This window comes from Athene noctua, chromosome 6 (assembly GCF_965140245.1).
Source record: "Athene noctua chromosome 6, bAthNoc1.hap1.1, whole genome shotgun sequence".
NCBI classification, from domain to species: Eukaryota; Metazoa; Chordata; class Aves; order Strigiformes; family Strigidae; genus Athene; species Athene noctua.
This window is the reverse complement of record NC_134042.1, coordinates 34,522,026-34,547,127: the sequence shown is the minus strand read 5'-3', so window position 1 is coordinate 34,547,127 and position 25,102 is coordinate 34,522,026. Positions and strand designations below refer to the sequence as shown.

Genomic DNA, 25,102 nt, shown 5'->3' with positions numbered 1-25,102 from the left:
GAGCTGGAGTCCAAAGCCGCAAAGTGGTACTCCGCTATTGACATTGCCAATGCCTTCTTCTCCATTCCTTTGGCAGCAGAATGCAGGCCCCAGTTTGCTTTCACCTGGAGGGGTGTGCAATACACCTGGAACCGACTGCCCCAGGGGTGGAAGCACAGTCCCGCCATTTGCCATGGACAGATCCAGACTGCACTGGAAAAGGGTGAGGCTCCAGAACATCTGCAATACATCGACGACATCATCGTGTGGGGAAACACAGCAAAGGAAGTATTTGAGAAAGGACAGAGAATCATCCAGATTCTCCTGGAAGCCGGCTTTGCCATCAAAAGGAGCAAAGTCAAGGGACCTGCCCAAGAGATCCAGTTCCTGGGAGTGAAGTGGCAAGATGGACGACGTCAGATTGCCACCGAGGTCATCAATAAGAACACTGCAATGTCTCCACCGACCAGCAAGAAGGAAACACAAGCTTTCCTAGGCGCCATAGGTTTTTGGAGAATGCACATTCCCGAGTACAGCCAGATCGTGAGCCCTCTCTACCTGGTTACCGGCAAGAAGAACGATTTCCACTGGGGCCCTGAACAGCAGCAAGCCTTCGCTCAGATCAAGCAGGAAATTGCTCATGCAGTAGCCCTTGGCCCAGTCAGGACAGGACCAGAGGTGAAGAACGTGCTCTACTCTGCAGCTGGGAACAATGGTCTGTCCTGGAGCCTCTGGCAGAAGGTGCCTGGTGAGACCCAGGGTCAACCACTGGGATTCTGGAGCCGAAGCTACAGAGGTCTGAAGCCAACTACACTCCCACAGAGAAGGAAATCTTGGCCGCCTATGAAGGAGTTCAAGCTGCCTCAGAAGTAATCGGCACAGAGGCACAACTCCTCCTGGCACCCTGACTACCGGTGCTGGGTTGGATGTTCAAGGGAAAGGTTCCTTCCACGCATCACGCCACTGACACCACCTGGAGCAAATGGATTGCTCTCATCACACAGCGTGCCCGTATTGGAAACCCGAATCGCCCTGGGATTCTGGAAATTATAACGAACTGGCCTGAAGGTGAGACTTTTGGATTATCTTCTGAAGAAGAGGAAGAGCAAGTGACTTGTGCTGAGGAAGCCCCACCATATAATGAGCTACCGGAGACTGAAAGACGCTACGCCCTCTTCACTGATGGTTCCTGCCGAATTGTAGGCGCTAACCGGAAGTGGAAAGCTGCAATATGGAGCCCCACACAACGCGTTGCACAAGCTACTGAGGGACAAGGGGGATCGAGTCAGGTTGCAGAGCTCAAAGCCGTCCAGCTGGCTTTGGATATTGCTGAACGAGAGAAGTGGCCGAGGCTCTATCTCTACACCGACTCATGGATGGTAGCTAATGCTCTGTGGGGATGGCTGGATCGCGGGAGAAAGGCCAACTGGCAACGCAGAGGGAAACCCATCTGGGCCGCTGAGATTTGGCAGGACATTGCCACCCGAGTAGAGAAGCTAACTGTGAAGGTTCGACATGTGGATGCGCATGTACCCAAGAGTCAGGCGAATGAAGAGCATCACAACAACGAGGAGGTGGACCAAGCTGCCAAGGTGGAAGTGTCTCAGGTGGATCTGGACTGGCAGCACAAGGGAGAATTATTCCTAGCTTGTTGGGCCCATGATGCCTCTGGTCATCAGGGGAGAGATGCAACCTACCAATGGGCCCGTGACCGAGGGGTGGACCTTACCATGGACAGCATCTCCAGGTAATCCACAGTTGTGAGACCTGTGCTGTAATCAAACAGGCCAAGCGGGTGAAGCCTCTGTGGTACGGTGGACGATGGTCAAAGTACAGGTATGGGGAAGCCTGGCAAGTTGACTACATCACCCTTCCCCAAACTCGCCAAGGCAAGCGCTACGTGTTGACCATGGTGGAAGTAACCACTGGATGGCTGGAGACCTACCCTGTGCCTCATGCTACTGCCTGGAACACCGTCCTGGGCCTGGAAAAGCAAGTCCTGTGGAGACATGGCACCCCTGAGAGGATCGAGTCAGACAACAGGACTCATTTTAAGAACAGCCTCATCAACACCTGGGCCAGAGAACACGGTATCGAATGGATATATCATATCCCTTATCATGCACCAGCTGCCGGGAAAGTTGAACGCTGCAATGGACTACTTAAAACCACCCTAAAGGCACTTGGTGGGGGGACCTTCAAAAATTGGGAAGTGAATTTAGCGAAGGCCACCTGGATGGTCAATACCCGAGGGTCCATCAATCGAGCTGGTCCCTCCGAGTCTGAACCCTTGCACACAGTGGATGGAGATAGAGTCCCTGTGGTACACCTGAGAGGTATTTTAGGAAAGACTGTTTGGATTAATCCCACCTCAGGTAAAGGCAAACCGATCCGTGGGATTGTCTTTGCTCAAGGACCTGGTTACACTTGGTGGGTAATGCAGAAAGATGGGGAAACCCATTGTGTACCACAAGGAGACCTAATCTTAGGTGAGAACTGTGTGTAGGGTTTCATTGTATATGTATATGTCGGGGGGCGTGTGTAGAGTTTAAGGAAGGTATTGATTTGGGATGATGGAGATGATAATAGAATAAGGGGTGGATTATGTCCTGGGTTGCAGTGCATTCTATCACCATCCTCATGAGCTGTCGAAATCAGGTGGAGCAGTGTTTCTTTGTTTCCCCCCGCCCCCACCTGCAGACTATCTTTCTGCTAATGGCCCATCAATGCCATGCAGCATGACTCATCATCCCATTGTGAGATGCTCCACCCAGAGGGAGAAAACCAGCATTCCATCCTGGATATAACCCGAGATTCTGAATACCAGAGAGGCTCTCTTTTCCACGGGATTTCCAGAGGACAGGAGCTACTTAGCCACCACTGGACTTTTCTGAGGAAGAGCAGATCACTTTTTTCCTACAGAATCACTGCTTCGGGGGGACTGCAGCCACCGTTCTACCAGACTGCTACCACCACCCTGATTAACAGGGTGTCAGGTTGTATTCTGACTCTGTTAGTTTAACTCAGTGTTATCTGCCTTTATAATTTTTTTTTTCTCCTTATTAAATTGTTATTCTGACTTGGTGTCTCCCACTAGTTTGTTTTCAAACTAGTACACCATTGCTTATGTTGCTAAACTGAATTTGCATTGCTATAGATTAGGATGTATACTCTCAAGGACACATCCTTGTGTTATGGTAGTGACTGTTTCTTTGTCAGTCAGACTTTTCCTGTAGATGTGGTGAATTTGATTAACCTCTGCAGAGAAATGGAGTTTCTTCCTCTTGCTTTTTTTGCCACTGTTAATGTGATTTTTGTACTCAATGAGGGAACTCATTAGCGAACTCTGAAGGCATAAATTCTCTCTGTCTTTGAGGAAAAAAGTTTACACATATTCTACAACTTCAGGTGATTTCAAATGCTTACCTAGCATTTCTTGGTTATGAAGTAGGACCAAGTGGTGATACCACAAGATCATCAAGAGCATGATGATGCAAGACCTCTGTTCTTCTGTCAGCACTTTTGATTGAATTTTGGAGCTAGGTTTCTTGATCTCTGGAAATGGTGTAATTTGGTCAGCCTGCCAAGGTGATACATAATCTTAGCAAAGATGCTGCTCTGAGACATATGCTGATCTACATTACACCACTCCATCTTGGACAGTCAGAGAATTCTAATTCTCTGTCCTAAAGCTGCTTGGTGGCTAGGTGCTGTCAACATTTCCTGTTTGGAAGACAAATTACACCCTGTCTTTTTTGATGAAGCAAAAGGAAGATGGGATGCTGAAACAGGTAGTCTGGAGAAAAGGCTGCAGGGATCATACGGACATGATATTGGAAGTCCCTTAGCAACTTAAAGCAGTTACATTTCGCTAGGATGCTTAGATCAGTCAGAATGATTGCAAGGAACCTGGAAACAGGGCAGTGCACTATCATTTTTGTATTGCCGTAAGTGGGATGGGAAAAGTTAGAGGTCTACCCCATGTGTAGTACTAGAGTATTTATTAGCAAGAGTCTGGTAACACATATAGGCACACCCACGGTGCCTGAGAGTAGCTCATCTAGAAGAATAAGTGTGAAGGGAATATAACTTGGTTTTCTAATTTAAAAGAGGAATGGCTGAACTAAGTGAACTGCCTGGCTGTCCAGGTGAACCTATATATGTTCACTGATCAAGAACTCTTAACAAAATTCTTTCTGTCATTGAATTCATGAAAAGTTGTTGCACTTTTAAGCAGCTAACTGGTTTGAAGTAGCCACTTTTTATACCTTTATTAAAAACGATGCTATTGCATAAGCATTAAGGAATGATGCTGAACTTGGTAAAGAAAAACAACAGAAATCAAAACCAGCTGTTCTGTGCTTGAAGAGTGAAGTCTGTCTTCAGATTATCTTAAACATGGAAGCACTGTTGATTGGGAACAAACATAATGATACTTTCAAAGACAAGGTCAATATTGTCATACCAAGTTATTAGAGACTGGAGAAGCCATACTTCTGTTTCTTTCCATTAGTGTCTGATTGCTAGCTGTTCTGCAACTCAGAAGAGGGAACCACAATGTTTAAGGCATGTATGCTGAGTGAGGGAAGAAAATGAACATTCTACGTTATGCAAAAAATGTTTAAGCTTGCGTATTTGCAAGATGTGCATATTCAGTGAGAATTCACCTGTAGGTAATCCAAATTCAGTTGTTGTTTAGTAACTTCCTTTCTTATCTTACATCTCATAACATGGAAGTATTAATAATGTGGATTCTGGAATTTGGATTCATGTTATAAAGTTGAATGAAATTTGTGAGGGGGGAATAATACAAAATGGGGTTTTGTTGTGGATTTTGAAATTTGGGGGGAAGCTGCATACTTGATCTGTGTGTGAAATGTGATTTCATGTATGAATGGTGAAGCACAACTTGCGGTGACTTTTTGTCAGAGAATCACAGAATGACTGAGGTTGAAAGATATGTTTGGAGGTCATCTGGTCCAACCCTCCCCTGCTCCAACATGGTCACCTAGAGCCGGTTGCCCACAAGTACCTCCAGAAGCCTTTTGTACGCATTGATGAGATCCCCCGAGCCTTCCCTTCTCCAGATGGAACAGTCTCATCTCTCTTAGCCTTTCCTTATCTGTTCCAGTCACTTAATCATCTTTGTGGCCCGTTGCTGGACTCTCACTAGTATGTCCAGCATCTCTTTTGTACTGCTGGGGGAGCCCAGAATAGGAAACGGTTATTGAAGGTAACATTCTTCAAAAATAGTTTTAAAGCTACATGCAGTGCATAGTAGTAAAGCCTATTAGTGACTCCCTACAAAGAGACATATTAACAATGACATTTATGTAAGTGTTTCTAGTGAAACTTAATACTATAAAAACTGTGTTTTCTAAGTAACAGTGATATGTAGTTGGTGGGGCTTGCAATTTAATAAAACACAACATAAGTGGAGGTGTCTAACAAAGAAGTATCCAGATTTTGTGACTTCAGCTGTCTGAAGTCAGGACTCTCTACGGCATTTTATGAGGGTAAAGTTGTGTCAGTTTGTAGTTGAGTCAATGCTTTGCTTTCAGACAGCTTTTGTTAATGTTCTGGGGAGTGCTCTAGTTCTCTGAGTTTTTTTGTGTGTTAAATAAGAAACTATAAATAGTTGGTATCAGTGCATATTGCTAATGATCACCCTATAACAGTCATAAGGTGGTTCCAAAGGGCTTCTGGATTATGATGCTTGTATATGTAATGAAAAATCAGTGTTGATATGAAGAACATGCTCAGCGGGTCCATTGTTTTTTTCCTACCTAATGTTGAATTCCAATTTACTGTTTAATTTCTTGTTAAGAACTCTGCTTGTGATAATCATCTGCTTTCTTCATCTTGGCTTTGTTCAGCCTTGAATTTCAGCAGTAGGCCACTTCTAAACTGAAAATGGGGCAAGAACAAAAGGATACAAATATTTACCTATGTGGATTAGAAGTTGAGTTTTTTATAGACCTCATTACAAACATATCCCAGAGTGTTTTCAATTTATAAATACCCATTTGTGATTTACAATATGAGGTTTTAATATTGAAATTTAAGAGATTATTTAAAATGATACAATACCAAATTTTTAAACCTCCGAAATGATTTTGGGTGTTTTAAACACTGAAGTTTGCAAGGGGCAAAACAATACCGTAGACATGAATTTAAGAACGAACTAATTTTCAGGTATTGTTTCAGAAGTTCCATGTTTTATATCAAAAGCTATAATGATTGTAGAAAGAAAAAAAAGGTAAGAAGGAAATATAATTGAAAATCAAAACCACCAATTCTGTATAGTAAGGATTGTAATTGTTCCTCAAAAAGCTACTGCTAATAATCCTGCATGATTTGAAATGTTTTTAGTGGGCCTTCTCTTCAGCAAAAGGTACCTGAGATCATAAGGGTTCTGCTGTACCACTGTATACATTCATCTACAACTCCCGAGTCTGTTCCCTGTCACTGTAGTATCTTGTAGCCTAGCTTTATTACACAACATGGAGACAAAGCCCCCATAATTTTGCAAGTGATTTGCTGAATTTGCAGCTAGCTAAATGATAATAGTTTTCATCTATTTCTTTTGCCATATTAGCATTAGAAATTATTTTCATGAATCTCAGCTTGGCTACAGTATCTTTACTCTTTGGAGAGGTAGCAAGCAAAGAACAGTTTAGTTTTGTATTTTTTTTCACTCCCCTTCCTTATTCTCCTTCTTCGCCTCTCCCTTCCTCCCTCCCAGCTGAAGGAAGAATGAATGGAGGGATATATGAATAGCTTTAGATTGGCTGATGCCAGGATGGAGGGCTACAAATTTCTGATTTTTTTTTTTTGTTTTGTTGTTGTTTTTGCTTTTTATTACACTATTTTTCTTTTGGATAACAGGTACTGGAAAGGATAAAGAGAAACAATAGTTGTGTCAAAATAAAGTGGAGTCATGAAGAGTTTATTATTTTATAGTTTTGTCTCATAATATTTCAAGTTAGGATTTGAACAAAATGAGGCCTGTAACTTATTTTGAACTCAGAATTTTACCCCACCCCAAACCAGTCACAGTATATGTATTTTAATAAATACAGTTTAATAATATGCTGTTGGACTGTTTAATTTTTATGCCTCAGGGTAGCACTAAGCACTATTTCTACTTTTAGAAGCTTCCTCTCATTAGTGTAGTACATTCTCTTATATAGCACCTGTTTTTAACTCCAAATCTGAATCTACAAATGTAAAAGCTGACTTTTGAAATATTTGCTTTTTTGAACACTCTTCTTTAAAGGACCTATCAGGATCTCTCCCCAAAATGCTAGAAGCTTGAAGGATAAGGGAGGAACAATGTTGCATGGCCCAAACACATGTGCTTTCGTCATTAGCAAGGTACAGCATGACCTCATGTTGACCTCAAAGGTAAATCGCTAACAGGGAACAATTATACATGCCTGTGAAAGCAGCTTAGTTTTGAACATAATCAAGACAATAACTTCAGTGTGTAGAATAAAATTAAATTTACAACTCTGTCTGCCTTTCTCTTTTCTCTCTCTTGTCTCTCTCCAAGTCTCTTCTTGAGAGAATGTTATGTTTTTTATATATGTGTGTGTTGCAAAATAAAATTACTTTTCTAAGAGGTCATAACAAATTCCTAAATATGGGGAACCCAAAGGATCTTGTATCCAATTTAGTCAAATTCTGCATCTTACAATGAAATGCTCTTTTTAATGGAAAGGTTTCATTTGTTGTCTAGAGTACTGATATTGCAGCCTTCAAAATGTGTGTCTATATTACCTTGGGGATTCTTGTGTAGTTCTGAAATGTATAGATCATTTAGATTCATGGGAAAGTTTTTTAAATATCAAAACGTTAATTTTTTGTGTGCTTATCTTAGACTGCCACACAAACCTATGACATTTTATTTTTTCATAGAAGACTAAATATTGTGTAGCGTTATGTGATACATCTCTACATATGGTGGAATATGATTTAGCTAGCAGTTCTGAGCTATTTGGAGAAGAATTGCTGCCAGCATCTTGGAACTGTTAGCCATATCTGTCCCATAGGATTTGTATAATATAATTGATTGACATGATTTTTCTTTTCTTTTTTTGCTAGAATGAGAGAGCATATTCTTTCTGTGGAACAATAGAATACATGGCTCCAGATATTGTAAGAGGAGGAGATACAGGACATGATAAGGTATGTTTTATCTAAGTTTATTACTGAAAATAAATTCATTCTTTGGGCAATGTTGTTGTTCAGTTCGAGGGCTTTCTGTAAAATGTGATAGTGTCTTATTTAAGCATGCTTTATTTCAGGTTGTCCTAAAATAGAGTATTGCCTAGAATTAAAAACATTAATATTATGTATTTCAGTTTTTAATCTTAAGTAAAAGACATATTTATAAAGGTATTGAGGCTCATTTGTGTTCTACTCAAGGTTTATTCTAAATGTACAGTGGGACAAAAAACCTTAGCTTATACTTACTTCCTTTTAAATAAAAAACGTTTAGTTCAGTGTGGAAAAATGATTGTTTTGTGGCTAATTCTGATACATTTTTAAAATTGTACATCAGGGGAATCTGTTATCTTTCTTGAAGTATGAAGTGAGCTATTAATAACATAGATGTTCTCAGACTAAAAATTAATTGTTTAGCTTGAGGTTTAAGTTTTATTATGAATTCAAGTGCCAGTAATTGGTGGGAAAGATCAAGACACAGTTCACAGATGGTATTTGAAACACAAAAAACCTACTCCCCCAAAGATTTCTACAGTATTCCTAGATAAGCTATTCTGCTTGCTTATTATACTAAGAAATTTTGGAAAATATTTAATCCATTTGCTTTTTTGCTGTAGATTGAGTTAACTTGTCTTTGTGTTGGGGGTCATGGAATATAGCTTATTACAGTTCCTCTTGTAACAGCCATTTTAAACAATGGAAAATGTCACCCTCCATCTCCTTTTTCTAGACTAACTGGACTCAGTCAGACTTTTGCGTAAGAAGGTTCTTTCTTCTCCTCTCCGCATTCTGGTTCTCTTTGGTCTGAGTTTGCCTGTGTATTTCTTCAGGTAGGGAGCACTGTGGTGGGCACAGTGTTTCAGCTAAGAGTTGGCAATTTGAAGTGCAGCAGAATGATTATCTCCCCGATTCTTCTATTAAACGTGAAATAAAATGTGCTTTGTCTTTTCACTTAGTCATTGTCTCACCCCTACTTTGTATTCCACTGTAACCTCTGCATCTTCTTCTAATGTACTGCTTACCTAGTCATTATTAAAAATGGAATTTTACAAACTTATGAAGCTCTTTCCTGCACTCTGTTTCTTAGTTTAGTCTTGACAGTTTCAGAGCATCTTTCAAATGCATCAATCACTTTGAACTGTGATTCTCTTTTTTCAGGTGTTTACCAATTCAATATTGTTGCTGATTTAAAGAGGAATCTCTGTGCTGTTATCTTTGGTTCTATCTGATACTTTCACTGGATGTAATGCAGAGCCATACAGTATTCTATAAGAAATAGCTTCACAGTTTGATACCAAATGTTAGCTGATAAATAAGGGCAATTCTGCATTTGCCTATGTGATGGTAGTTGTTTACACCACTGTCATGGTTTGAACTTGGCCGGCAGCCAAACACCATGCAGTCGGTCACTCACTCTCCCCCCTGCCCCCTGAATGTGGGAAGAGAGTAGAGGGACACAAGGAAACTCGTAGGTTGATCTGAAAAAAAGTTTAGTGATTATAATAAATCAAACAATAATGGAAAGTCCAAATGGGTAATGCACAATGCAGTTGCTCACCACCCACCGACCAATACCCAGCCACCCCGGGCAGCGGGCATGACAGGACGAAGATCCCTTTGCAACAAAGATCCCTCTGTGTCAACCTGAAGTGAGACAGAACCTGCCTCCTTTATCTACTGAGGATAATGTCACATGATACAGACTGCTGCAATGGCCAGTCCGGGCCCAGCACTCCAGCTGTGCCCCCTCCCTGCTCCAGAAAATTAATGCTATCCGAGCCCAAACCAGGAAAACCACACAGTCTTTGCCTCACCATGGGCAATGTTGTGTGATGAAGTATTAGAAGGTTTTTAGTGTGCTTTGTACCCACTGCATATCTAGCAACTCAAAGATCTTATTTAAAAAAAGGGGAAATGCAATTGCTTTAGTATGCTGTGCTCTCAAAAATCAATGGTTTTGATTTGTAATCTCTTCTAGATAGCTGTATTGTTTCTGTAAAAGACTTCCTCTAGTATTTCAGGGTTTTATTTTATTTTATTTTTTCAGCGGTTGATTTCTGATTCTGCAGATCATCCTTTCCTTTTGGAAAAACACATGCCAAGAAAAAATTCTTCTTTGGGATTTTCTCTGTTCATTGTGTATTTGCAAAGATAATTACTAACAGTACAGAAACTTCTTCAGCTAATTCTTGTAGGTGCTTTTGACTGACCATATGAAACATCAGATTTTGTGTATCTTGAAGTAAAAACATTCTAAAATAAGAGGCCAGATTGTCAGCATTTCACTAATTGTCTTCCTGCATTGTATTAATGTTATCAACATAAGCAGAACTTCAGTTTCATTGATTTACATATTTCATGGAAATAAAACTGGGAAGTTTAACTGTAGTTAAATTAATTTTGCTGAAATGACTAAACTGCTTCCTTTATTACTCATAGTAGTATCTTTTCTTTTGAAAGAGATAAATATTCTGTAAGCTATGAGTATCAGAGATATGAATAATATGGTTAGTATATGGGAAGCTGAAGATCACATGTGTTATCAGGGCATATAAGATGAAATTCCATAGCATTTTCAGATGCCCTGATTAACTGTGACCTGTGCTTTTAAATTGTGCTTTTTAAAAATTCTGTAGTTTCATTCTCGAGCTCCTAAAAGATCAGGTTCCACTACTCCTTAGCAAAGCTTAGGTTCCTCTGCTATTTCAAGCACATTTTAGAGTTCTTACTGCTTCACAATGGTAAAAACAAAATTGAATTTGGAGAGGTGGGGAAGGAACTTTAGTAGTAAAAAGAGTTCAGCTTGAGAAATTATTTGATAAAGCTAAGTGGAGACAGTTCAAAATACAATTAATTTATCATAGAAAATTACTCCAGTACTGCAATTGTTTATGCTTTATTGTATCAACGTTTGCCTTTATATTGATAGGTGGGCTCTTCCTTTGCCAGTTGCTTTCTGGGTACATTGTTTTGTTCCTTCTTTTGTTAACAATTTTACTTCAACATATCATAACATAGATAATTATTGTTGTTCTATAGGCTGTTGATTGGTGGAGCGTTGGAGTTCTTATGTATGAATTATTAACTGGAGCATCACCATTTACGGTTGATGGAGAGAAGAATTCCCAAGCAGAGATTTCTAGGTAAGATTCAAAACAGCAAAGTATACGTGTTTGCTCACAAAGTGACGCTTATGCCATAATACAAGTTTTGTGAGAGTTTTAATCTAAAATTTAGGAAGAAAGTGCTACCATGTTAACATTTTAGGTACTCCAGTTCTGTTTAACAGAATGTCATCTGGAAGAAGATAGGTTTTATTAGCCTTAGCAGGTTATAGAAATACGTGTGGATAGAATTATCACATTGAAAATCGTGATATGTAATGAAACATATATTTAGCTAGAGAGATTTTTGTCAGCTCTTGCTAGATCACTCATCAGAGTACAGGTTTAAAGTGTCAGGATGTACTCCCACCTTTTTGTCACGGGTAATATTTATTTTATTAGTGTATAACATGAAACAAAGAACATGGTCTTTCCTAGCAATACTTGCATATCTGAGAAGAAATGAATATGATACTTATGGAAATGAAATAGCCAAAACCATTATTATATTTTTACATGTAAACTTCCTGACTATCACCTTTATGTTCAGTAATCTCTACACTTTAAAGGTTTATTTTCAGTCCCCATGTAAAAGCATTGGAGCATTTAAAAAAGGTAAAGTAATAAGCTTGGCCCAAACACATTATTACCCCCCAAATGAGCATTTCCTATTACTGGATTTCTCTTGAGTGGGGCATTGAGGGCTTAAATTGCACAAATCAGTAACTGCTGTCAAGTCCAGCTTGGAAGTCAGGTCCCCGAAGTAAGAATAGTCTTGCTCCTCTTGAAAATTACTACTGTGGTTCTGACCCTCACCTGAAGTCACTTGATATTTAAGGTTATAGTGGGCAACAGGACATGCATCAATTATTTAGATAATTTATTTTACTTCTGCTCTAAATTTGCAGGTTGAGACCCGTTTATTGTTTCCTAGGTCTCTACCAGAACAGGAAACTTAGAGAGCCACTAGAAAAAATATAGGGGGGAAGAGGAATCTGTTAACAAAGTAAAATTCAGGACTTAACCTTCTTGGTCATTATGGTGGAGTTAAAACTTAAATTAACTTTCAGACCTATTTAATGTAAAAATTTTGTTGATTGCTTACTTATGCCATGTCTGAATTGGTAATTTTGACTCCCATCATTTACTAAAAGGTAATCTGAAGGAATTACAAATCTTTCAGCCTGTTAAATTTAGAAATTCTTATTACCGTATTAATGGATTTTCAGAAATGCCCTCCTTGTATTTATCTCTAGTGTGAGTACACTGAGCTCTTTCAAGAAATAACAGCTGAATTTTCAGTGCCTGTCTGGCCTAGAAGCTATGATCTTAATTTCTTTTTATCTTTGATAATTTTGTCACTGAGGATACATTTGCAATTTACACTTAATATCCTTTTTTTATTAATTATTTCAATTATGTCTGCAGCCTATTCTATAAAGCTTTCTGCTGAATTGGAATGCAGAGTCTAGATAATTTTACACCTATAATTAATTAGGTTCCAGATTCTCTCTGTGACTATCTTTGATCTTTCTAGTTTCATTTCCTCTCTAAACTGATGAAAAACTGAATTGCAGATAACTTCATGAGATATTTACAGTTGCCAGGGTAATGAAATCACTAGCACTGGCACAGATATGAGTTGGTACAAACTTCTTTCTTGATGGCAAAGTTATTCTATACAGAGACTGTATTCCCTAACCTAAATGTGCTTTAACTTGCCAATTGCAGCAGACGTAGAGAATTCGCTATTCTCTTACTCAGTTACGAGCCCTAAAAATATAGTTTCCATGGCCTTTGATTTTTCTGAGTTTAAGGAAAAAAGTTTTCTAAATGAATCTAGGTCCTTCTTTTATTTTACCTAGGTGGGAGGTATTCTTACGTAATTTTAGGTAATTTTATTCCCTTATGTGGCACAATGGCTATCTGCTGTTAAATTTGAGCACAAAGTTTTGTTCTGAAATATCTAAGGTTCTCTAAGTTCAGTTCTTCTGTTAGAAATAGTTACTGTATGGTTTGTATCTTTTTTACTCTTTCTGATGAGAGATTGTGTTCAGTTATTTTATCATAACCTTTTTGACAACACTGTGGACTTCTTTTTCACGGCAAGTGCAACTGAAGTAAGTGCATACTTTAATTTCCCTTATGTCTCTGTCTATGAAGACTCTTTTTGTTCCCATGCTTGGTATTATAGGTTATTAAACTTGATAAAAAAAATTTCACAGAACTATTGAAGTACCTCTCCTTCTGAAGTCTGCCCTCTCCCCTTTCTTCTTCCTTCTTCCCAAATCTTTCATTTTTGAACATCCTGGACTTCCATTGCTGCAGAGCCATGGATGGGACCCATTGTGCAAAAGCATAGACAAGGGCTGGGTTTGATTACAAACCTGGTATTTTCAGTTTGACCTTGAGTGATTTGTATTACTGACCTGAAAGACAGACAAATACATTTTAAGGTGTTGAATTTTGAGGGTCTTGTCATAAATACAAGAAATTAAAATGTGCATGAAGATTTTTGGGTATTATTTTGGTAAATCTTAACAGCTTTGGGGTTATGAATAGAAAGATATCTGTATTTTTCAATTTGTATATACATCTATAAAATGATCTGTACTAGCATATAATACCATATTAGCATACTAATGCTAATAGCACCCTATGCTCTTTATTTGACATAGTTGATAAACTTCATTTAAACTTCATGGAGGATGGCTGAAATTTGACCCTCTGTTACATGCTATGAAGATCTTTTTTCCATGATTCTGCAAGAAACTTTTTCTTAATAAAACTGTTGGCAAGATGCATAGCAGGTGTATACTGGGATTCACTTCTTTATTCTCTGCTTGTAAAGACTTCAGTGATTGCTAGATTTGTTTAAAGGACAGAACAGTCATTAAATCCAACTTGTAATCTGCGTGGAGTCATCTGGAATTTTGTCCTAGAACTTAGAGGTGTCTACCTAGAATGTACAACATTTATGTGCTTAGGTGGGAGTCCAGAGTCCAAGAACTGTTAGACAATAATGTAATCATGTTTTTCTAAGAGATAGCAATGAGTTAGGAAATCTCTGCCACATGTAGGAAACCATTTGATGCTAGACTTAGTGTGAATCACATCAGTGGCTCTGCCTACAGATCAGTTCAACCTTTCAATAAAGCAGATGGCTTTAAGAAAGTCCTAAGTATTGCATCAAAGTTTCTGACTTGCCTAGAACTGGGGATGCACATATAGATCTGACTGCTCAAAGCAGAATCTGATATTAGTAGTTCTGAGATGACAGGGCATTCAGTAGAGTCATTCTCAAATGTGAAGATGAAAACTCTGCTTTGGAAGCTTGTCCCTCTGCCTTTTAACAGGGTTACAGCTCGGCGTTGCTTTCTCTTATTCCCTGAACATCAGGATGGATATCTATCTTTGTGGTGATGCTTACAATACAGTTCTGAGGGCACTGATAATATACTATAGTAACAGTTCTAGCATAAACCTAATGTTTCTGTTGGTTGTCTGTGGTGATCCTTTCAGTTTTTCATCGTCTGATTGTGTCTACCTGGTGGAAGTAAAAAAAGCTTCAGTTTCTGCATTTCTACTGTTTTATTATAATCTCTTCCACTGTCAGGTTCAGGCATCTGCTTTCAGGCTAATCACAGTAGAGGGTGAAAGGTGGCTTCCATCTCAGCATCACATATTTTATGTCTGTATCTTGTCTAAAATAAGTGGGTTTTGGTTTTTTTTCTGTGTGTATAAAATATTTCTTTGGTTGGCACATAATGGTCACCACGTCTTAAACTTTTTTGTCCTCCTTTCTTTAATTAGTTTTGTTTCTCACAGTTACTATTTCAAACGAGTTACATAGTTATGATTTCCAATAATGGATTGGCATTAGTTTGTTCAAGCATCCCATCTTCATTCATTTTTTTCATAGCTTATGCTTTACTTCTCAAAACGATCGCTCAGTGCATATATTTAATAGCAATTTTTTACAATGTAGTTTATAGATTGGTCAGTCTAATGCTAAAAGATAAATTGGTCAGTAAGTCAAATTGCCAAATTGGTCCTGTTGTCAGCAGGTGTTTTCATATTCTCTGACATAAGCTGGATTTTCTCAGCTATGCAGTGCATCAGAATTTTAAGTACTTTAGCTGTTTACAGAGTTAATTAAAATGAAAAATTAAGAAAATATCTTTCAGCTTCTGACTAACAGCATATTTTCCCCTTTCATTTTATCTTAACCACTGGGAGCAATCTGCAGTCTGTGTTGGAAAACTCCCAATGACAGTTTGTCTTTATAAGGCCTTTATTGAGCATTGCAAGGGCATTCTTGCTTAAGTCCTTAAGATTATCACCCTGGAATGAATGAGGTCAGAATCCTCTTCAAATTCTTTTTAGACTGATGTTGTAGTATAAGCCTTTGGTACATGGTTTCTGTATTTCTGGTTTGTTTAAAATACTGTGCCTTCTGCAGAAGGATGTTTTATTCATCTGGCAAATACATATTCTATCTCTGCTGCTTTGGTAAAGAACAGATAAGAAACCTGTGGTCAGTCTATGTAATTTTTAAACTACGAGGTAGCACAGATCAGTGGTGGCAACTCTGTGAATTTTTCATAACAAAATCAATGAGTTCCTTGGCTGATTTATCAGTCTTAGCAGCCTGCACCTGTTACACAGGAGTGTCTCTGAAGATACTCATAAAGAGGAGGTGCATCCAAATGTCAAGGTGTCATTTCCCTACTGTATCCTCCACTCATGTAAGATTAAGCATCTTCTCCTCCTTATCATTTGTTAGCATGTCCTTCACATTATCATGTATGCTTTTTGATCTGTAGTATTTATAGGAGAAACTTAACAGAGCTTAAGTTCCTGAAAAACAATACCAATGAGCTTAGCTCCCAGCTCTGCTAGCTTTTCTGTAATAGAGAAGGAAATGATCCAGGACTTCAGAGTCGTAACCTCCTTGACCCGTGCAAGAGATGGTTTCTCTCAAAGTGTTTTCAGTTCAGCCAGGGTGCCCTCATCAGCAGGAGTAATCTCAGCTCATCCCAGCTCAGAGGGGTTGTACTAGACTAGGAGAAGCAGAAAATACATCAGAGTAGTCTTTCAGCAGCCTTGACCACAGTTACCACTTTGGGATACTTTATTATTTCTGCTTTACTTCTGTCACTGTTGTTGGACCACATAAACATGAAATGTAGAAGAGGATGGAGGTGATTCAGAAAAGGAAAGGAAGGTTGGTGCTGAAGGTCATAGCTTCTTTTCAGACATCCTGAGAAGAACTTTGACATGTGCAGTTTCTGTCCTCTGAACGCTTTATGGGCTACTGTTATAGCCTCGAGTGACTTATTCTTCAGTACAACACTTCACTAGTGTTCTAGCAAAGCCAGATTCTACTTGATCAAGCTGCTTGATTAGTCTTCACCAATTTCTCCTCTCTCGCATGTTGATCCCATATGGTCTTTCTTTTCTGGCAGCTTGCTTTTCATCCTAATTAATGTGTATACAGCTTCACATACTTCAGTTCGATGATAATTGTAAGTAGTTCCTGAAACATCTAATGAAATTGGCTTCATTCTTCACTACTTCTGTAGTGTGGCTTGGTGAACAAGACCAGAGCATCATGAATATTTTATAGTATCAGTCAACCTCAAAAGTATTTCTGAACGAATGCCACTGGCGTGTATAAATGCAGCCTAGATGAAGTCTGCTTGTACAGCATGGCAAAATGCTGCCCTCTCTGCAGTGGGCTCTAGGAGGATCAACAGATGGAAGATATCCCTCAATATGATCATAGCTTGCTTTTCACATTGCTAAATACCACTTCATTGATAATTCTGCCTATAAAAAGAAATAATTTAAAATAGTAATCTTGGCAAAAGGCAGGAATTATACTGATGCTGTAGATGCAGAAGTTTTCCATTAGGTAAAATACAGTGTTACAACAAACTCTTATTGGCAAAATATGTATGCTAATTGTTTGGACAGATACAATCTTTATAGGGGATTCCTTCCCCCAGGAATTTAAGGAGCGGTTTCTACCCAAAGAGCAGAATGTCAAGTAAAATGAAGAGTTGCTTTAGCTTCAGCTGGGTCTCTGCTTAATTGCCCCATCAATGGCACAACCAATTGCAGTTCTCAGGCTGACTGAAGTCATGCAATATGTCACTGGAAATTTGCAGTCAGAAGGATGATATTTACTAGTGTTGTTACTGCTGAAGTAGTTCTTTTGGCTAAGAATTTTCTGGTAACTGCAGTGCAGGGTTCTATAAAAGATTTTCCACTGCTTATGTTTGTTTCAATCTCTTTTTCTTATGTGAATGTTTGCATTTGCACCAGAAGCCTGAGATAGGGGCTAGCACTATCAGCATCACTACTACAGAGACTGATCTTCTGAGGCAGCACAGAGAAATTGTACTCATTTGTTCTCTTTGTTACCCATGTTACCAATCATCCCAATTCATCTCTTTTTGGAGACACTTTCAAATTTTTATCTGACTTGGCCATCTGCAATCTCTGACATTTTTCAGACAGGAAAATGCTCTAGAATTTCTCTTTTGGATTCTAGGGACATCCCAGAGTCTCAATTCCATTGCATTAGAAATCAGTTTTTAAAAAAATACCATTTTAGTTTTTTTTTCCCCCCATCTTCTGAGAGCTCATAGAGAACTTGTATCTTTCCAGGATCTTTGTACATACCTTTCTGATTCTCTCATCAGAAAGGTTGATAAATACACTACCTTGGACTCCTCTAATTGAAGTGAATTTTCAAGCTAAGAAGACATTGTCGATTTTGTTGGTCCTCCTGTATATCAAGTAATTTTGCTATCAAGATGTCCTGTCTTCTGTCTTACAACAGGAACTTCTTACTTCCTTACCTACTTCCTCTTTTTGAAATTGGATGATTTCTGAAGAGGCTTAATCTTCATTTCTCTACCAGTCCTATAGTGTAAGAATCCTCTTGTTTAGTGATGTTTAAATTTAGTACTAACATCCCTAATTGAGAAGTTATTTGGCAATATTATGCTTTCTTTCCCTTTTCTGTAAAGTGTGTCCAGAAGTTGAAGACAAGGCTTATAGTTGCTGTTAGTTCTGCTAGCAGAGTGGCTGTGATTTAGAGCCTTATTGGCAGATCATCCTTACATCATTTAAAAATACAATCCATTTAAAAACTCAGACTGTATTTTCCTAACTCATTTCACTGTTACTTAAACCAAGAGGTTAGCTTTCTTTGTCTTTTTGTTTGCTTGAAATTGGATACTATGTCAGTAGAAACAACCCCTGGGGTATGTGTATATAGAACTTGTTTCTGTCCTTCCACACTGGCAGGACAAGATTATTTAGGAAACAATCTGTTTGCATCTATTTTTGGAGTAATCCAAGAAATTATGTATTTCAAGATAAAAAAATTTCCCATGGGATAGCTGACTCTAAGGAATGTCATGCAGTAACTTTAAACAAAATTTAGAACTGTCCTGCAGTGATCAACTATCAGAGACATAATGATTGAGTTTTTATGCTGCCACAGCCTCATATTTCAGCCTCACAGTCTCTCATAGCTTCAAAATGTTTCAGTCTGCGTTTAGCAGAGGCACTCTCAAGTACTACTTCTATGTGTTACGCTTTCTCAAGTCACCACCGTGGGAGTATGCATATAGATACATAGACACCAAGCTGAACGTGAGCCAGCAATGTGCCCTTGCAAAAGCAAGCAAAGGCAGCAAATGGTATCCTGGCTGCTTTAGACAAAGTATCAGCAGGTTGAGGGAGGTGATTCTTCCCCTCTACTCAGCAATGGTTAGGTCACACCTGGCATACTGGGCCCAGTTCTGAGTTCCCCAGTACAAGAGAGACATGGACATACTGGAGAGAATCCAGCAAAGGTCTGCAAAGGTGATTAAGTGACTGGAACAGATGAGGAAAGACTGAGAGCTGAGACTGTTCCACCTGGAGAAGGGATGGCTCAGGGGGATCTCATTAATATATACAAATGCCTGAATGGAGTGTGTGAAGAGGGGGGAGCCAGGCTCTCTTCAGTGGTGGCAGGACCAGCGGCAATGGCCACAAACCGAAACAGAGGAGGTTCCCTCTGAACATCAGGAAACAGGTTTTTACTGTGAGGGTGACTGAGCACTGACACAGGCTGCCTGGGGAGGTGGTGGAGCCTCCCTCCTTGGAAATATTCAAAAGGATGTGGTTGTGGGCAGCTGGCTCTAGGTGATTATGTTTGAGCGGGGGAAGGGGGTTGGACCGGATGACCTCCAGATATCCCGTTCAACCTCAACCATTCTGTGATTCTGTATGCTAAAGGTTTTAAAGGGTTTTATGTGTATCTTTTTAAACCTGTTGACATGTGTTGTCTGTGCACCTTCCTAATTTTCCTTCAGAGTCCTTAGCTTCAAAATCTGCATTTGGAGTAACTGAAAGAGAACTTTCTGCCTTCTGTATATAAAACTGTGGGAGCTACACGTATAAAAGATAGGTGTTGAAATGTGATTCTACTTAGAATTCCAAGACTTTGAACTTCCACTAGCTTTATTTGATGGCTTCTAGCTCTTGAAAAAGACAGTGAGGTCCCTCTCCACTTTCTCTTTATTGTTTGTTGTTTTGAGGGAATGCTATGCCCAGTCCCCTTACTTTCCCTTTTCACTAGGCTGATAGTCCTAGCCTTTTTTTGTAGATCTTCATTCTGTATTTCTGATTAATCAGAAAACACATTCTGTATTTCTGATTGATCTTGTTACTCTTCTCTAAAACTTTTCCAATTATAGTGGCTTCTTTTGAGAGTAGGGCATGAGCGCTGCACACAATATACAAGGCACAGGCAAAACTCAGATGTCCCAGTGTCATTTTTTTAATCTTTATTTTCTAATAATTTTTGACATTGGACTTGGTTTTGTTTTTTTGACTGCTGTTAGGCATGAAGTTGATGATCTTTGTGGAGCTATCTGTTGTAGCTATGACATTTCTTTTGAGCCGTAATAGTAAACTCGGTATGTATGAAATGAGGATTTTTTTTTTCTATTACGGATTAAATTATATAATTTATCTCCTGTAGACATCACATTTCATGTCCAAGTTTTCTCAAACCTTTATTAACGAAAAAAAACAAAACAACAAAAATTGATTTCACATTTGTCATTTTTCAGTCTTTGAGTACAATAGAAGTTTAAGTGAAATATTAAATGCTACCTTCAGTATAGCAATTATTTGATTTAATACTCAACACATTAAGTAATTACCAAATAATTGTTATTTTGTTCGTTTTACAGGAGAATATTAAAAAGTGAGCCACCTTATCCACAAGAAATGAGTGCACCGTCTAAGGATATAATTCAGCGTCTTTTGATGAAAGACCCCAAGAAGAGGCTAGGTTGTGGTCCCACTGATGCTGATGAAATCAAACAGCATCCCTTTTTCCAGGTAAAAAAAATAAAACCAACAAAACTCCCCAGATACTGCTTACTCTATGTTAGTGCCTTTGAAGTTCCAGTCTAAAAAATGCTGTTGTTTTATTAATAGTTTAGAGGCATATTAATTGTATGAATACTAGCATTGAAGTTAGTAAGGATATCCATGTGTTTATGTGTATGGATTCTGTGCATACTACAACAAGGATTTTAGTATATTCTGTTTCTAACACTTACTTGAAGCAGCCAAAAGACACTGCTTAAACCAGAGGGTTTAATGGAAAACACCTAAATTATATGTTGTGTGTTTTGGTTTTTTTTTTAAAGAAAGTTTGCCACTAACATTATTAGTAAAATTTGAATATTGATAAAATTCACCATTAGTGATAAGTCTTGTTTAGTAGATTTTACTTCTGTTCAGATTGCAGTGTATTAGCATTTGATTTCAAACAGTGACAAAAATTGGATTTGCATACAACATCACTTCTGTTCCATCCATTGGGGTTAAAATTGTGTGCTTTCCTTGAAAAAACTAAGTATGTACTTCGGGTGCTTCTGAAGTTAAATATATTTTTAATTAGTAAAAAAAATTTTGGAGTATTTGGAGTTGGTAATACAAATAAAACCTTTCAAATAAATATTTTCGATGTAATTATCATAACATTCAGCATGAGCAATATCTTAGTTTTTTAACTTCTGAATTTCTTCTTATCCCTTCTGTATTTCCTTCCTCTTAGAGTCTGAGAAAGTAAAGTTAAACTTCCTTATTCACCATTTGTTTTGGAAGATACATTTTTTCCTCATACAACACTTTCTAATCTTGACATAATTTCAGTTCCACTCCTTTACAGTAATAGGGCTGTTTTCTCATAACTACTATATCTGTGCTTCCTACTTCTAGCCATGCGTTTAAGAAAGAATCAGGAGGCATTATGCTTTCAGGGCTGTGGAAGCTGAGATTAGTAATAAAGCATAGAAATCAGCTATGAAGAGTTGAAGATACTGCATGCATGCACTACAGCTTACAAAAATATAAATGTTGTTTTCTCTGAAATAGAGGAATAAATTTAAGGGCTGTTATGCTAATTGTTTGGCTCATCTTCACTGTTCAATTTCTTTGTGTTGATTTTTTTTTTTTTTTTTTTTTAAAAAAAAAGCCTAGATTCTGTCTGCTTACAAATAAGTATGATACTTCTTTCCTTTACCCAAGCAAACCAGTAGGACATAATTTGAATGCTTTTCACCTGCCTGTGGAAAATATCAAATGGAGTTAGGACTGTTTGTTTCTGGACAAGTCTGTTTCCAATATCTGCTTCTGTTAAATTTTCACTTGATTCAAACTTATTTTCCTCTTTTTGGTTTAGAATATGAATTGGGATGATTTAGCTGCCAAAAAAGTATCAGCTCCATTTAAACCGGTAATCAGAGATGAGTTGGATGTCAGTAATTTTGCAGAAGAGTTTACAGAAATGGATCCAACATACTCTCCTGCAGCAACCCCTCAGACTTCAGAAAGAATATTTCAGGTATTTTAAGAATTCATGTTCATTTAAAAAAAAAAAATAATTCTGGAACAATTCCACATGTATAACCAGCTTTTTTGTCTCCCTGCCTTTTAAGTTATTGGGAATTAACTGTGTAATTTCCAATCCCAGTTCCCAGGACTATTTGTTCAGCAATTGCAAAATGAGAAAAGTGGAAGCAGTCCTACTGCAAGCATAAAATTCCATGACTCTCCATTCCCAGCTGAATGTCCTACCTGCTGGACTAAAGTCAGTCTGTTCGTTATTGATTCTTTGTACCTCATGAGTCTTGTCATCTTGACTCCATCAGCCTGGGCTACCGTGTTCAACAACAGCAATGTAGTTTGCCCATGTCCACATTATGCTTTAGTTGAGGTATTCCTTTGGGAAGTGGGAGCTTACTGTAGAGTTGAAAGTAGGTCTTCCATGTCCTGTCAGAGTGCTTTAATTACTAGACTACTATATACAGGTCAGTAACCAAGCTCTCCTTGCCATTTCCTCCATGCAGTCTGGATGTCAAAAGGGCAGAAACAGCTCATGTGCTGCCGACTTGCTACCAAAGCCGCAGATGTGGCCAGCAGTTCAGATTCTTTCTCTCCTCCCCCTCCTTGTGCTTGTCTTTTATTGCCTGTTTTTGAGCAGCTTACTGATTAGTGTACAGGAATATAGCATCGTATTTTGGAAGTTCTTAGATTTGTAGTCACTGTAGCAAGCAATTTATGCATGTCATATGATCTGATTCATCTTGCAGTGATAGTCCCAACTGTTCTTCTTACGATACCCAATCATTAATACAAAGCTTATTCTGTTTTGCCATTTAAAATGGTTGATGCTTACATCACAGCATAAAAACTATTTCATGCTTTAACTTAAAGCTGTTCTGTGAAGCTAGCTAGTTTGAAATATAAGCCTTTATCACTATTGCAAATCAATTGAAGACAAGCCAGATTTTTAGCATTATTTACCAGAATTTTTGTATTGTTTTATCTGTAACTGTGGAGACTCATATAACTAATTCCAGGAAGATAGCTGTTCACATTGAACACAGTAGTATCTACCTACCCATCAGTGAGCTAGTTATGGTTTCTGTATTATGTTATAAAAATTCTGATTTCTTTGAAAAATTCTTCTGAACCTTCTAATGTTTTTATGCAATATGATAGTTTGTGTTGCAACAATTTCAAGCAGTGCCCTTTTCTGATGTCTTAATTTCATAGGGATATTCTTTCGTTGCACCTTCTATTTTGTTTAAACGCAATGCAGCTACAGTAGATCCTCTTCAGTTTTATATGGGGGATGAGCGGCCTGGAACTACAACTATTGCCAGAAGTGCTATGATGAAGGTAATAATAATATCAAGAGTTGAATTAATTTGGTTAACTTGGAACTGCATATAACTTTCAAAGCAGCAATCACAAGCTAGCCTACAGATTATGAAATAGTCATAATTCATTTATCTGTTCTCTGTAATGGCTCCTCAGGTGATCCAAGCATATAATTTGCATGTGCTACTACGAAGAAGTGGTTGAAGTTTAATCTGAAAAATCAGATGATTGTCTAGTTTTCCAGAAGTATAGTAGTAATTTGGCTCCTGATAGTTCTTATTCAGTGAACCATAGATATTTTTGAAGCTACTTTAATTACATCAGAATTCCTTCTGTGATGTATTTGCCCAAAAGTATGTATAGCTGTGTGAAGCCTTATAAAAACACATGCTATTGTGACATCTTCAAATGAGCACATAGTTTTGTTGATAACTCTATGTACGGTCACCTTTGATCCTGTTTGTTGAATATTTTGTATCTTAAGCTATTGCAGGAGTAATGATTTATTTAGTGATTATGTTTGTTTAGTGTAACATAATATTTACTCTTTGAATGTTAGAATAAAGTTTATGCATTTTATTAAATGGAAGTTAAGATTGTTTTATCAGTAAGAGAGCTCTTTTACAATTTTAAATGTAGATGAAAAATTCTCATGAAACTTTACTCTTTGTCTTTGACTGTGTATACTAAAAGTATTCTGCAGAACTAAATACAGACAGTTTCCTAACAGGACTCTCCATTTTATCATCATTATGAACTGGATCTGAAAGAGAAACCATTGGGAGAAGGAAGTTTTTCCATTTGTCGAAAGTGCTTGCACAAGAAAACTAGCCAAGAGTATGCAGTAAAAATAATTAGCAAAAGGTATAAATATTCTATAAGACAATAAAAATATTTTCTTTGCTTACTGTCACCCATGGATTAGAATAATGTTCGCTACATTTTTGGAAGTGGAAAAATAACTTTAATTTCCTATCTGAAGAAGCTACAGAACCTTATAGTAACCTTATGAGCTTTAGAAGATTCTGAGAGTCTTTGAAACAAAATGTTATTCTTGTTGGGGAGGACACAAGAAGAAACCTAAAGAGTACTTTTCTGATTCTTAGTTGTATTCTACCCTAATTTCCCCTAATTTTGCTCCTAACCAGAGTAAGGTATAAGGCCCTCCTATCTTTACACCCAAGTGAACTGATTGTAGACTTGTGCTAGCTCCCTTTCCGAAGCAGCCCAATTGATTGCCTAGGACATTGCTTTTAAGAAGGATCTCGTCAGTGTGGGTTGCCTGACATCTAATTGTGTGTGTGTGTGTGTGTGTGTGTGCGCGCGTGTGTGTGTGTGTAAAGTGGAATTAGACTATGGACTTGTAAGTTGCATTTTGTTTCCTGGATGTTCAGAAGAGAACACCACAATGGAGGCAGCTGACTTACTTTACACATAGGGACCATTTGGTCCTCTGCCGGAATAGGTACCTCTGGCATTTTCTGCCCAAAGGAAAATAAAGATAAGGGATTCTTTGAGGAGTGGATGGATTTTTAGCTAAA

At 38.2% G+C, this 25,102-nt stretch overlaps 1 protein-coding gene across 3 annotated transcripts in view; it reads left to right on the top strand.

Annotated features, from left to right (window-relative positions):
• The window catches only part of RPS6KA5 (ribosomal protein S6 kinase A5), an 87,122-nt gene that overhangs the window by 45,595 nt on the left and 16,425 nt on the right, over positions 1 to 25,102 (top strand). For 2 of the 3 annotated variants that reach the window (XM_074908541.1, XM_074908543.1), the window contains 6 exons: positions 8,086 to 8,169; positions 11,248 to 11,351; positions 20,576 to 20,726; positions 22,078 to 22,239; positions 23,454 to 23,579; positions 24,292 to 24,425. In XM_074908541.1, coding sequence (XP_074764642.1) covers positions 8,086 to 8,169; positions 11,248 to 11,351; positions 20,576 to 20,726; positions 22,078 to 22,239; positions 23,454 to 23,579; positions 24,292 to 24,425 — 761 coding nt within the window. Of the gene's footprint in view, positions 1 to 7,258; positions 7,387 to 8,085; positions 8,170 to 11,247; positions 11,352 to 20,575; positions 20,727 to 22,077; positions 22,240 to 23,453; positions 23,580 to 24,291; positions 24,426 to 25,102 lie in introns of all 3 variants that reach the window. The other variant, XM_074908542.1, reaches the window with a different exon arrangement.